At 43.9% G+C, this 12,614-nt stretch overlaps 1 protein-coding gene across 1 annotated transcript in view; it reads right to left on the bottom strand.

Moving 5' to 3' along the window:
- Window positions 1–7,315, bottom strand: part of prl2 (prolactin 2) — a 13,070-nt gene extending 5,755 nt beyond the window's left edge. The window contains exons 1-5 of the mRNA XM_042318594.1: window positions 7,120–7,315; window positions 6,317–6,337; window positions 6,018–6,202; window positions 1,538–1,645; window positions 151–330 (exon numbers count right to left, since the gene is read on the bottom strand). Of these exons, the coding sequence (XP_042174528.1) occupies window positions 151–330; window positions 1,538–1,645; window positions 6,018–6,202; window positions 6,317–6,337; window positions 7,120–7,315 (690 nt within the window). The remainder of the gene's footprint in view (window positions 1–150; window positions 331–1,537; window positions 1,646–6,017; window positions 6,203–6,316; window positions 6,338–7,119) is intronic.
- Between the last annotated feature and the right edge of the window lie 5,299 nt (window positions 7,316–12,614).

Raw genomic sequence — 12,614 nt, 5'->3', positions numbered from 1 at the left:
CTCTTACCCTATCAGCCATCTTCTCCCCCATCTTTCTCTTAACCTATCAGCCACCTTCTCCCCCTGTCTTCCTCTTACCCTATCAGCCATCTTCTCCCCTCGTCTTCCTCTTACCCTATCAGCCATCTTCACCCCCCGTCTTTCTCTAACCTTATCAGCCACCTTCTCGACTCCCTTGCGGAGCTCGTGCACCATGTAGCTCATCTCCAGTGCTTTGTTGGAGCTGAAGTTGTTGAAGTCATCCTGGTGAACCATGTTCTGGTGGAACTGCCACAGAGGATCCTTCCATGCTACCAGCAGCTTCAGAATCACCTCCGTTAACTCCTCTCTCTGAGGAGAGAGAGAGAGAGAGAGCGAGTAGAATTGTATGTTCTTGTAGAGTTGGTTATTGAGTGTTGAAAGAGAGAAGACAGACACAAGCAAAGACATAGAAGCAGTCTACATCTGGAGACAGACATGGGTACTACAGGAAGCAGAGAGGGGTAGTACCATCAGGGAACAGACAAGGTTACTACAGGAAGCAGAGAGGGGTAGTACCATCAGGGAACAGACAAGGTTACTACAGGAAGCAGAGAGGGGCAGTACCATCAGGGAACAGACAAGGTTACTACAGGAAGCAGAGAGGGGCAGTACCATCAGGGAACAGACAAGGTTACTACAGGAAGCAGAGAGGGGCAGTACCATCAGGGAACAGACAAGGTTACTACAGGAAGCAGAGAGGGGTAGTACCATCAGGGAACAGACAAGGTTACTACAGGAAGCAGAGAGGGGTAGTACCATCAGGGAACAGACAAGGTTACTACAGGAAGCAGAGAGGGGTAGTACCATCAGGGAACAGACAAGGTTACTACAGGAAGCAGAGAGGGGTAGTACCATCAGGGAACAGACAAGGTTACTACAGGAAGCAGAGAGGGGCAGTACCATCAGGGAACAGACAAGGTTACTACAGGAAGCAGAGAGGGGTAGTACCATCAGGGAACAGACAAGGTTACTACAGGAAGCAGAGAGGGGTAGTACCATCAGGGAACAGGCAAGGTTACTACAGGAAGCAGAAGGGGTAGTACCATCAGGGAACAGGCAAGGTTACTACAGGAAGCAGAGAGGGGTAGTACCATCAGGGAACAGACAAGGTTACTACAGGAAGCAGAGAGGGCAGTACCATCAGGGAACAGACAAGGTTACTACAGGAAGCAGAGAGGGGTAGTACCATCAGGGAACAGACAAGGTTACTACAGGAAGCAGAGAGGGGCAGTACCATCAGGGAACATACAAGGTTACTACAGGAAGCAGAGAGGGGTAGTACCATCAGGGAACAGACAAGGTTACTACAGGAAGCAGAGAGGGGTAGTACCATCAGGGAACAGACAAGGTTACTACAGGAAGCAGAGAGGGGTAGTACCATCAGGGAACAGACAAGGTTACTACAGGAAGCAGAGAGGGGTAGTACCATCAGGGAACAGACAAGGTTACTACAGGAAGCAGAGAGGGGTAGTACTATGGTAAACAATAGTTGATTAAACAGAGTTGTAAGACTCACAGCCAGTCTCTGCGCGTTCTCTTTGCCATTAGGGGTTAGTATGGTGGCTGTATGGCAGTGGCGGTTTATCCTGCCAATATGATTTCTGCTTGGCAGAACATATTGCTCCTGAAGGAGGGAAGAAGAAAGGAGAGAAAGAGGAATTGAGTTGACAGGGAAGACGTAGGTAGAAAGCAAAAGGTCAGAGAGTCAAAGGAGCTGCATCTCTGAAGAGCAAAGCCTTCGAAAGCAAAGAAACAAAAAGCTTGTAGAACCTTTAAAGGGATAGTTCACCCAAATAACAAAATTATAATAGACTGCTGTCTTACCTTGACAATAGACTAATGTCTTACCTTGGCAATAGACTGCTGTCTTATCTTGGCAATCCGCTCACCAACCAAGACTTCACAAAATGGGACAAACACCAAATTGAGACTCTGCACGCAGAATTCTGCAAAAATATCCTCCGTGTACAACGTAGAACACCAAATAATGCATGCAGAGCAGAATTAGGCCGATACCCACTAATTATCAAAATCCAGAAAAGAGCTGTTAAATTCTACAACCACCTAAAAGGAAGCGATTCACAAACCTTCCATAACAAAGCCATCACCTACAGAGAGATGAACCTGGAGAAGAGTCCCCTAAGCAAGCTGGTCCTGGGGCTCTGTTCACAAACACAAACACACCCTACAGAGCCCCAGGACAGCAGCACAATTAGACCCAACCAAATCATGAGAAAACAAAAAGATAACTACTTAACACATTGGAAAGAATTAACAAAAAAACAGAGCAAACTAGAATGCTATTTGGCCCTACACAGAGAGTACACAGCGGCAGAATACCTGACCACTGTGACTGACCCAAAATTAAGGAAAGCTTTGACTATGTACAGACTCAGTGAGCATAGCCTTGCTATTGAGAAAGGCCGCCGTAGGCAGACATGGCTCTCAAGAGAAGACAGGCTATGTGCTCACTGCCCACAAAATGAGGTGGAAACTGAGCTGTACTTCCTAACCTCCTGCCCAATGTATGACCATATTAGAGAGACATATTTCCCTCAGATTACACAGATCCACAAAGAATTCGAAAACAAATCCAATTTTGATAAACTCCCAGATCTACTGGGTGAAATTCCAGTGTGCATCACAGCAGGAAGATTTGTGACCTGTTGCCACGAGAAAAGGGCAACCAGTGAAGAACAAACACCATTGTAAATACAACCCATATTTATGCTTATTTATTTTATCTTGTGTCCTTTAACCATTTGTACATTGTTATATAATATGACATTTGTAATGTCTTTATTGTTTTGAAACTTCTGTATGTGTAATGTTTACTGTTCATTTTTGTTGTTTTTCACTTTATATATTCACTTTGTATGTTGTCTACCTCACTTGCTTTGGCAATGTTAACACATGTTTCCCATGCCAATAAAGCCCTTGAATTGAATTGAATTGAATTGAATTGAAAGAGACTAGGACTGTGTCATTAGTGACAGAGATACAGAGAGAGATAGAAAGAGACCAGGACTGTGTCATTAGTGACAGAGATACAGAGAGAGAGAGAAAGAGACTAGGACTGTGTCATTAGTGACAGCGATACAGAGAGAGAGAGAAAGAGACTAGGACTGTGTCATTAGTGACAGAGACACACACAGAGAGAGAGAGAAAGAGACTAGGACTGTGTCATTAGTGACAGAGATACAGAGAGAGAGAGAAAGAGACTAGGACTGTGTCATTAGTGACAGAGATACAGAGAGAGAGAGAAAGAGACTAGGACTGTGTCATTAGTGACAGAGACACACACAGAGAGAGAGAGAAAGAGACTAGGACTGTGTCATTAGTGACAGAGATACAGAGAGAGAGAGAAAGAGACTAGGACTGTGTCATTAGTGACAGAGACACACACAGAGAGAGAGAGAGAGACTAGGACTGTGTCATTAGTGACAGAGATACAGAGAGAGAGAGAAAAGACTAGTACTGTGTCATTAGTGACAGAGACACACAGAGAGAGAGAGAGAGACTAGACTGTGTCATTAGACAGAGATACAGAGGACTGTGTCATTAGTGACAGAGATACACACAGAGAGAGAAAGAGACTAGGACTGTGTCATTAGTGACAGAGATACACACAGAGAGAGAAAGAGACTAGGACTGTGTCATTAGTGACAGAGACACACACAGAGAGAGAGAAAGAGACTAGTACTGTGTCATTAGTGACAGAGACACACACAGAGAGAGAGAAAGAGAAAGAGACTAGTACTGTGTCATTAGTGACAGAGACATACAGAGAGAGAGAGAGAGATTAGTGACAGAGATACAGAGAGACTAGGACTGTGTCATTAGTGACAGAGATACAGAGAGAGAGAAAAGAGACTAGGACTGTGTCATTAGTGACAGAGACACACACAGAGAGAGAGAAAGAGACTAGTACTGTGTCATTAGTGACAGAGACAAGGACTGTGTCATTAGTGACAGAGACACACACAGAGAGAGAGAGAGAAAGAGACTAGGACTGTGTCATTAGTGACAGAGACATACAGAGAGAGAGAGAGAAGAAAAGAGACTAGTACTGTGTCATTAGTGACAGAGACACACACAGAGAGAGAGAAAGAGACTAGTACTGTGACAGAGACACACAGAGAGAGAGAAAGAGACTAGGACTGTGTCATTAGTGAAAGAGACAAGGACTGTGTCATTAGTGACAGAGACACACACAGAGAGAGAGAGAAAGAGACTAGGACTGTGTCATTAGTGAAAGAGACAAGGACTGTGTCATTAGTGACAGAGACACACACAGAGAGAGAGAGAAAGAGACTAGGACTGTGTCATTAGTGACAGAGACATACAGAGAGAGAGAAAGAGACTAGTACTGTGTCATTAGTGACAGAGATACACACAGAGAGAGAAAGAGACTAGTACTGTGTCATTAGTGACAGAGACACACAGAGAGAGAGAAAGAGACTAGGACTGTGTCATTAGTGACAGAGATACACAGAGAGAGAGAAAGAGACTAGGACTGTGTCATTAGTGACAGAGATACAGAGAGAGAGAGAAAGAGACTAGGACTGTGTCATTAGTGACAGAGATACAGAGAGAGAGAGAAAGAGACTAGGACTGTGTCATTAGTGACAGAGACACACACAGAGAGAGAGAGAAAGAGACTAGGACTGTGTCATTAGTGACAGAGACATACAGAGAGAGAGAGAGAAAGAGACTAGGACTGTGTCATTAGTGACAGAGATACAGAGAGAGAGAGAGAAAGAGACTAGGACTGTGTCATTAGTGACAGAGACATACAGAGAGAGAGAGAGAAAGAGACTAGTACTGTGTCATTAGTGACAGAGACACACAGAGAGAGAGAGAGAGAGACTAGGACTGTGTCATTAGTGACAGAGATACACACAGAGAGAGAAAGAGACTAGGACTGTGTCATTAGTGACAGAGATACACACAGAGAGAGAGAGAAAAGAGACTAGGACTGTGTCATTAGTGACAGAGACACACAGAGAGAGAGAGAGACTAGTACTGTGTCATTAGTGACAGAGATACACACAGAGAGAGAAAGAGACTAGGACTGTGTCATTAGTGACAGAGACACACAGAGAGAGAGAAAGAGACTAGTACTGTGTCATTAGTGACAGAGATACACAGAGAGAGAGAGAGAGAGAAAGAGACTAGGACTGTGTCATTAGTGACAGAGATACAGAGAGAGAGAGAAAGAGACAAGGACTGTGTCATTAGTGACAGAGATACACAGAGAGAGAGAAAGAGACTAGGACTGTGTCATTAGTGACAGAGATACACAGAGAGAGAGAGAAAGAGACTAGTACTGTGTCATTAGTGACAGAGACACACACAGAGAGAGAGAGAGAAAGAGACTAGGACTGTGTCATTAGTGACAGAGACATACAGAGAGAGAGAGAGAGAGAGAAAGAGACTAGTACTGTGTCATTAGTGACAGAGACACACACAGAGAGAGAGAAAGAGACTAGTACTGTGTCATTAGTGACAGAGACACACAGAGAGAGAGAGAGAGACTAGGACTGTGTCATTAGTGACAGAGACACACAGAGAGAGAGAGAGACTAGGACTGTGTCATTAGTGACAGAGATACACACAGAGAGAGAGAGAGAAAGAGACTAGGACTGTGTCATTAGTGACAGAGACACACACAGAGAGAGAGAGAAAGAGACAAGGACTGTGTCATTAGTGACAGAGATACACACAGAGAGAGAGAGAGACTAGGACTGTGTCATTAGTGACAGAGACATACAGAGAGAGAGAGAGAAAGAGACTAGGACTGTGTCATTAGTGACAGAGACACACACAGAGAGAGAGAGAGAAAGAGACTAGGACTGTGTCATTAGTGACAGACACACACAGAGAGAGAGAGAGACTAGGACTGTGTCATTAGTGACAGAGATACAGAGAGAGAAAGAATGAGAGAAAAGAAAGAGGTAACTTTATGCATACTAGAGAAAGATCATGGGACTTACGAATTCAGAGTGCAGGTCACTGGAGATGCTGTGCATCCTGGCACTGTGCTGGAGGACCCGGTCAAAGAGGTCTGCCAGGGAGAGGAAGTGGCACCCCGCCTGGCCGTGGACACAGATGGGCGCCGCGCTCGCTCTGCCACTGCCACGCAGCTCCACACACACCAACACCATGAGCAGAGCCCACACTGGAAGAGAGAGGGAGAGAGGGAGAAGGATGAGGATGATGAGATAAATAGAGAGGAGGTTGAAGGAGTTGAGAGAGAGGAGGGCAATAGAGGGAGAGGACAGGATCCTCTCACCAGCCAGGAGCAGCACTGACACTGGCAGAGAGAGAGAGTGAGAAGAGGAACAGAGAGAGGTGTGGATGGGATCCTGTCTCACAAGGCATATGCAGCACTCAAACTGGTGGAAATATAGAGGGAGAGGGGAACAATGAGAAGAGCAATGAGAAGGAGGAAAGGGCAGGATAGAGGGATGAGGACAGGAGGGAGAGGGGAACACATACAGAGGAATAGAAGGAGAAGAGGATGAAGAGAGACAACACTGACACTGACAGAGGAATAGAAGGAGAAGAGGATGAAGAGAGACAACACTGACACTGACAGAGGAATAGAAGGAGAAGAGGATGAAGAGAGACAACACTGACACTGACAGAGGAATAGAAGGAGAAGAGGATGAAGAGAGACAACACTGACACTGACAGAGGAATAGAAGGAGAAGAGGATGAAGAGAGACAACACTGACACTGACAGAGGAATAGAAGGAGAAGAGGATGAAGAGAGACAACACTGACACTGACAGAGGAATAGAAGGAGAAGAGGATGAAGAGAGACAACACTGACACTGACAGAGGAATAGAAGGAGAAGAGGATGAAGAGAGACAACACTGCCACTGGATAGTGACTGACTGGTTGAGGGAGGAAGAGGAAAAGAGAAAGGGAAGAAGAGGTGGTAAACAGAGGAGAGAATCTAGTTCCACAGGCTGAGGCATGCATGTATAGCTCCTCAGTCCCTGGTCCCTGGTCCCTGCTCTCTGCTCCCTGCTCTCTGCTCCCTGCTCTCTGCTCCCTGCTCTCTGCTCTCTGCTCCCTGCTCCCTTCACCCTGGTCCCTGGTCCATGGTCCCTGTTCCTTGCTCCCTGGTCCCTGGTCCTTGCTCCCTGCTTCCTGCTCCCTGCTCCCTGGTCCCTGGTCCTTAGTCCCTGGTCCTTGCTCCCTGCTCCCTGGTACCTGGTCCCTGCTCCCTGGTCCCTGCTCCCTGGTCCCTGCTCCCTGCTCCCTGGTCCCTGCTCTCTGCATGCACTGCCTGGCTTGTTCTTAGAGGTAGCTACCTTGTTTGATGTTGTTCCTGGACATTCTGTGTTGCTTGGTGGTATTTTTTAAGCTGGAGGATGTACCGTGACACACAGCTATTTAAAGGGACCAGGAGTATTAAGGAAAGGGTCTCTCTCTCTGTCATCATGTGATGACCACAATCATTTAGGAGGGGAGGAGAGAGAGACAGAGGTTTGCGTGAGTTTTCATTCGCCCTCAATTTTCTCTTTCTGTTTTTTCATCAGATCATGATGGAAGTCGGCTTCACAGCCCAAAGCGGCCGGGACAAATCAGGACAGATACAGGGTGAAAATGCTCATTCAGTTCACCCCCCAGCCCCATCACCAGTTTCACTGTCATTCATTAGGCTAGTTTAGTGCATAAGCGATGCTCAGAAAAAAGGTGCTATCTAGAACCTAAAAGGGTTCCACGGCTGTCCCCATAGGAGAACCCTTTGAAGAACCCTTTCTGGTTCCAGGTAGAACACCTTTCTACAGAGGGTTCTACATGGAACCCAAAAGGGTTCTACCTGGAACCAAAGAGGGCTCTCCTGTGTGGACAGCCAAGGAACCCTTTTGGAACCCTTTTATCTCAGAGTGTACAGGAGTATGGTGCTGCCATTCACACTGACCAGCTCCCATGTTTCTCACATGGTGATGACTTCATCCACGTGTTAAACTCATTCAGCGGAGGGCCGCGTGTCTGCAGGTTCTCGCTCCTCCCTTGTAATTGATTGATAAATGAAGGTCACTAATAAGTAATAAGTGATAGTAAGGAACTCCCCTAAGCTGGTAGTTTATGTCTTAATTGAAACCAAAAACCTGTAGACAATCGGCCCTCTGTTGAATGATTTTGACATCCCTGATTTAAATGATCAATGTATTGATCAGCAAGTGAAAGCAAACCTTATTGTTGATTGTTTTCAATATTATCTCTGTAGTGTACTGTAGTGTACTGTAGTGTACTGTAGTGTTCTGTAGTGTTCTGTAGTGTACTGTAGTGTTCTGTAGTGTACTGTAGTGTACTGTAGTGTACTGTAGTGTTCTGTAGTGTACTGTAGTGTTCTGTAGTGTACTGTAGTGTTCTGTAGTGTACTGTAGTGTACTGTAGTGTACTGTAGTGTTCTGTAGTGTACTGTAGTGTTCTGTAGTGTACTGTAGTGTACTGTAGTGTTCTGTAGTGTTCTGTAGTGTACTGTAGTGTTCTGTAGTGTACTGTAGTGTTCTGTAGTGTTCTGTAGTGTACTGTAGTGTTCTGTAGTGTACTGTAGTGTTCTGTAGTGTACTGTAGTGTTCTGTAGTGTACTGTAGTGTACTGTAGTGTTCTGTAGTGTACTGTAGTGTTCTGTAGTGTTCTGTAGTGTACTGTAGTGTTCTGTAGTGTACTGTAGTGTTCTGTAGTGTTCTGTAGTGTACTGTAGTGTTCTGTAGTGTACTGTAGTGTACTGTAGTGTTCTGTAGTGTTCTGTAATGTTCTGTAGTGTACTGTACTGTAGTGTTCTGTAGTGTTCTGTAGTGTTCTGTAGTGTACTGTAGTGTTCTGTAGTGTACTGCAGTGTTCTGTAGTGTACTGTAGTGTACTGTAGTGTTCTGTAGTGTACTGTAGTGTACTGTAGTGTACTGTGGTGTACTGTAGTGTACTGTAGTGTTCTGTAGTGTACTGTAGTGTACTGTAGTGCTCTGTAGTGTTCTGTAGTGTTCTGTAGTGTACTGTGGTGTTCTGTAGTGTACTGTAGTGTACTGTAGTGTTCTGTAGTGTGTTCTGTGTACTGTAGTGTTCTGTAGTGTAGTGTACTGTAGTGTTCTGTAGTGTTCTGTAGTGTTCTGTAGTGTTCTGTAGTGTACTGTAGTGTTCTGTAGTGTACTGTAGTGTTCTGTGTAGTGTAGTGTACTGTAGTGTAATGTAGTGTAGTGTTCTGTAGTGTTCTGTAGTGTACCTTAGTGTAGTGTACTGTACTGTAGTGTTCTGTAGTGTACTGTAGTGTTCTGTAGTGTACTGTAGTGTTCTGTAGTGTACTGCTGTAGTGTTCTGTAGTGTACTGTAGTGTTCTGTACTGTAGTGTTCTGTAGTGTTCTGTACTGTTCTGTAGTGTGTGGTGTTCTGTAGTGTTCTGTAGTGTACTGTAGTGTTCTGTAGTGTTCTGTAGTGTTCTGTAGTGTACTGTAGTGTTCTGTAGTGTTCTGTAGTGTACTGTAGTGTTCTGTAGTGTACTGTAGTGTACGGTAGTGTACTGTAGTGTACCGTAGTGTACCGTACTGTAGTGTTCTGTAGTGTACGGTAGTGTACTGTAGTGTACTGTACTGTAGTGTTCTGTAGTGTACTGTAGTGTACTGTACTGTAGTGTACTGTAGTGTTCTGTAGTGTTCTGTAGTGTACTGTAGTGTACTGTACTGTAGTGTTCTGTAGTGTACTGTAGTGTACTGTAGTGTTCTGTAGTGTACTGTAGTGTACTGTACTGTAGTGTTCTGTAGTGTACTGTAGTGTTCTGTAGTGTTCTGTAGTGTAGTGTAGTGTAGTGTGTACGTGTACTGTAGTGTTCTGTAGTGTACTGTAGTGTTCTGTAGTGTACTGTAGTGTTCTGTAACGTTCTGTAGTGTACTATACTGTAGTGTTCTGTAGTGTTCTGTAGTGTTCTGTAGTGTGTACTGTAGTGTTCTGTAGTGTTCTGTAATGTTTCTGTAATGTTCTGTAGTGTACTGTACTGTAGTGTTCTGTAGTGTTCTGTAGTGTACTGTAGTGTACTGTAGTGTACTGTAGTGTTCTGTCGTGTACTGTAGTGTTCTGTAGTGTTCTGTAGTGTACTGTAGTGTTCTGTAGTGCACTGTGGTGTTCTGTAGTGTTCTGTAGTAGTGTACTGTAGTGTACCTTAGTTTTCTTCTGTTCTGTAGTGTACTGTAGTGTACTGAGTGTTCTGTAGTGTTCTGTAGTGTACTGTAGTGTTCTGTAGTGTTCTGTAATGTTCTGTAGTGTACTGTACTGTAGTGTTCTGTAGTGTACTGTAGTGTTCTTTAGTGTTCTGTAGTGTTCTGTAATGTTCTGTAGTGTTCTGTAGTGTTCTGTAGTGTACGGTAGTGTACTGTAGTGTACTGTAGTGTACTGTAGTGTACTGTAGTGTTCTGTAGTGTACTGTAGTGTACTGTAGTGTTCTGTAGTGTACTGTAGTGTTCTGTAGTGTTCTGTAGTGTTCTGTAGTGTACTGTAGTGTTCTGTAGTGTTCTGTAGTGTACTGTAGTGTTCTGTAGTGTACTGTAGTGTACGGTAGTGTACTGTAGTGTACCGTAGTGTACCGTACTGTAGTGTTCTGTAGTGTACGGTAGTGTACTGTAGTGTACTGTACTGTAGTGTTCTGTAGTGTTCTGTAGTGTACTGTAGTGTACTGTAGTGTTCTGTAGTGTACTGTAGTGTTCTGTAGTGTTCTGTAGTGTTCTGTAGTGTACTGTAGTGTTCTGTAGTGTTCTGTAGTGTACTGTAGTGTTCTGTAGTGTACTGTAGTGTACTGTAGTGTTCTGTAGTGTTCTAGTGTACTGTAGTGTACTGTAGTGTACTGTAGTGTACTGTAGTGTAGTGTTCTGTAGTGTTCTGTAGTGTGTCTGTAGTGTTCTGTAGTGTTCTGTAGTGATCTGTAGTGTGTAGTGTACTGTAGTGTAGTGTACTGTAGTGTTCTGAGTGTACTGTAGTGTTCTGTAGTGTACTGTAGTGTTCTGTAGTGTTCTGTAGTGTACTGTACTGTAGTGTTCTGTAGTGTACTGTAGTGTTCTGTAGTGTTCTGTAGTGTACTGTAGTGTACTGTACTGTAGTGTTCTGTAGTGTTCTGTAGTGTAGTGTAGTGTACTGTACTGTAGTGTACTGTAGTGTACTGTAGTGTTCTGTAGTGTACTGTAGTGTACGGTAGTGTACTGTAGTGTACCGTAGTGTACTGTACTGTAGTGTACTGTAGTGTACTGTAGTGTACTGTGGTGTACTGTAGTGTACTGTAGTGTACTGTAGTGTACTGTGTACTATAGTGTACTGTAGTGTTCTGTAGTGTACTGTAGTGTACTGTAGTTTACTATAGTGTACTGTAGTGTTCTGTAGTGTACTGTACTGTAGTGTACTGTAGTGTACTGTAGTGTTCTGTAGTGTACTGTAGTGTACTGTAGTGTACTGTACTGTAGTGTTCTGTAGTGTACTGTAGTGTAGTGTAGTGTACTGTACTGTAGTGTACTGTAGTGTACTGTAGTGTTCTGTAGTGTACTGTAGTGTTCTGTAGTGTTCTGTAGTGTGTACTGTAGTGTACTGTACTGTAGTGTAGTGTAGTGTGTCTGTAGTGTAGTGTAGTGTACTGTAGTGTACTGTGTACTGTGTGTTCTGTAGTGTACTGTAGTGTTCTGTAGTGTACTGTAGTGTGTTCTGTAGTGTTCTGTAGTGTACTGTAGTGTACTGTAGTGTACTGTAGTACTGTAGTGTACTGTAGTGTCTGTAATGTTCTGTAGTGTTCTGTACTGTAGTGTTCTGTAGTGTTCTGTAGTGTACTGTAGTGTACTGTAGTGTTCTGTAGTGTTCTGTAGTGTTCTGTAGTGTACTGTAGTGTTCTGTAGTGTTCTGTAGTGTTCTGTAGTGTACTGTAGTGTTCTGTAGTGTTCTGTAGTGTTCTGTAGTGTTCTGTAGTGTACTATAGTTTTCTTCTGTTCTGTAGTGTACTGTAGTGTTCTGTAGTGTACTGTACTGTAGTGTACTGTAGTGTACTGTAGTGTTCTGTAGTGTACTGTAGTGTACTGTAGTGTACTGTAGTGTACTGTAGTGTTCTGTAGTGTACTGTAGTGTTCTGTAGTGTACTGTAGTGTTCTGTAGTGTTCTGTAGTGTACTGTAGTGTACTGTAGTGTTCTAGTGTACTGTAGTGTAGTGTAGTGTACTGTAGTGTTGTTCTGTAGTGTTCTGTAGTGTACTGTAGTGTAGTGTACTGTACTGTAGTGTACTGTAGTGTTCTGTAGTGTTCTGTAGTGTAGTGTACTGTAGTGTAGTGTAGTGTCGTGTACTGTAGTGTTCTGTAGTGTACTGTAGTGTTCTGTAGTGTACTGTAGTGTTCTGTAACGTTCTGTAGTGTACTATACTGTAGTGTTCTGTAGTGTACTGTAGTGTTCTGTAGTAGTGTACTGTAGTGTTCTGTAGTGTTCTGTAATGTTCTGTAGTGTACTGTACTGTAGTGTTCTGTAGTGTTCTGTAGTGTTCTGTAGTGTTCTGTAGTGTTCTGTAGTGTGTAGTGTACTGTAGTGTTCTGTAGTGTACTGTAGTGTTCTGTAGTGT

This window comes from Oncorhynchus tshawytscha, unplaced genomic scaffold (assembly GCF_018296145.1).
Source record: "Oncorhynchus tshawytscha isolate Ot180627B unplaced genomic scaffold, Otsh_v2.0 Un_contig_588_pilon_pilon, whole genome shotgun sequence".
In the NCBI taxonomy this organism is placed as follows: domain Eukaryota; kingdom Metazoa; phylum Chordata; class Actinopteri; order Salmoniformes; family Salmonidae; genus Oncorhynchus; species Oncorhynchus tshawytscha.
Note: the sequence above shows the minus strand (reverse complement) of the source record. Positions and strands in the feature narration are given on the sequence as shown.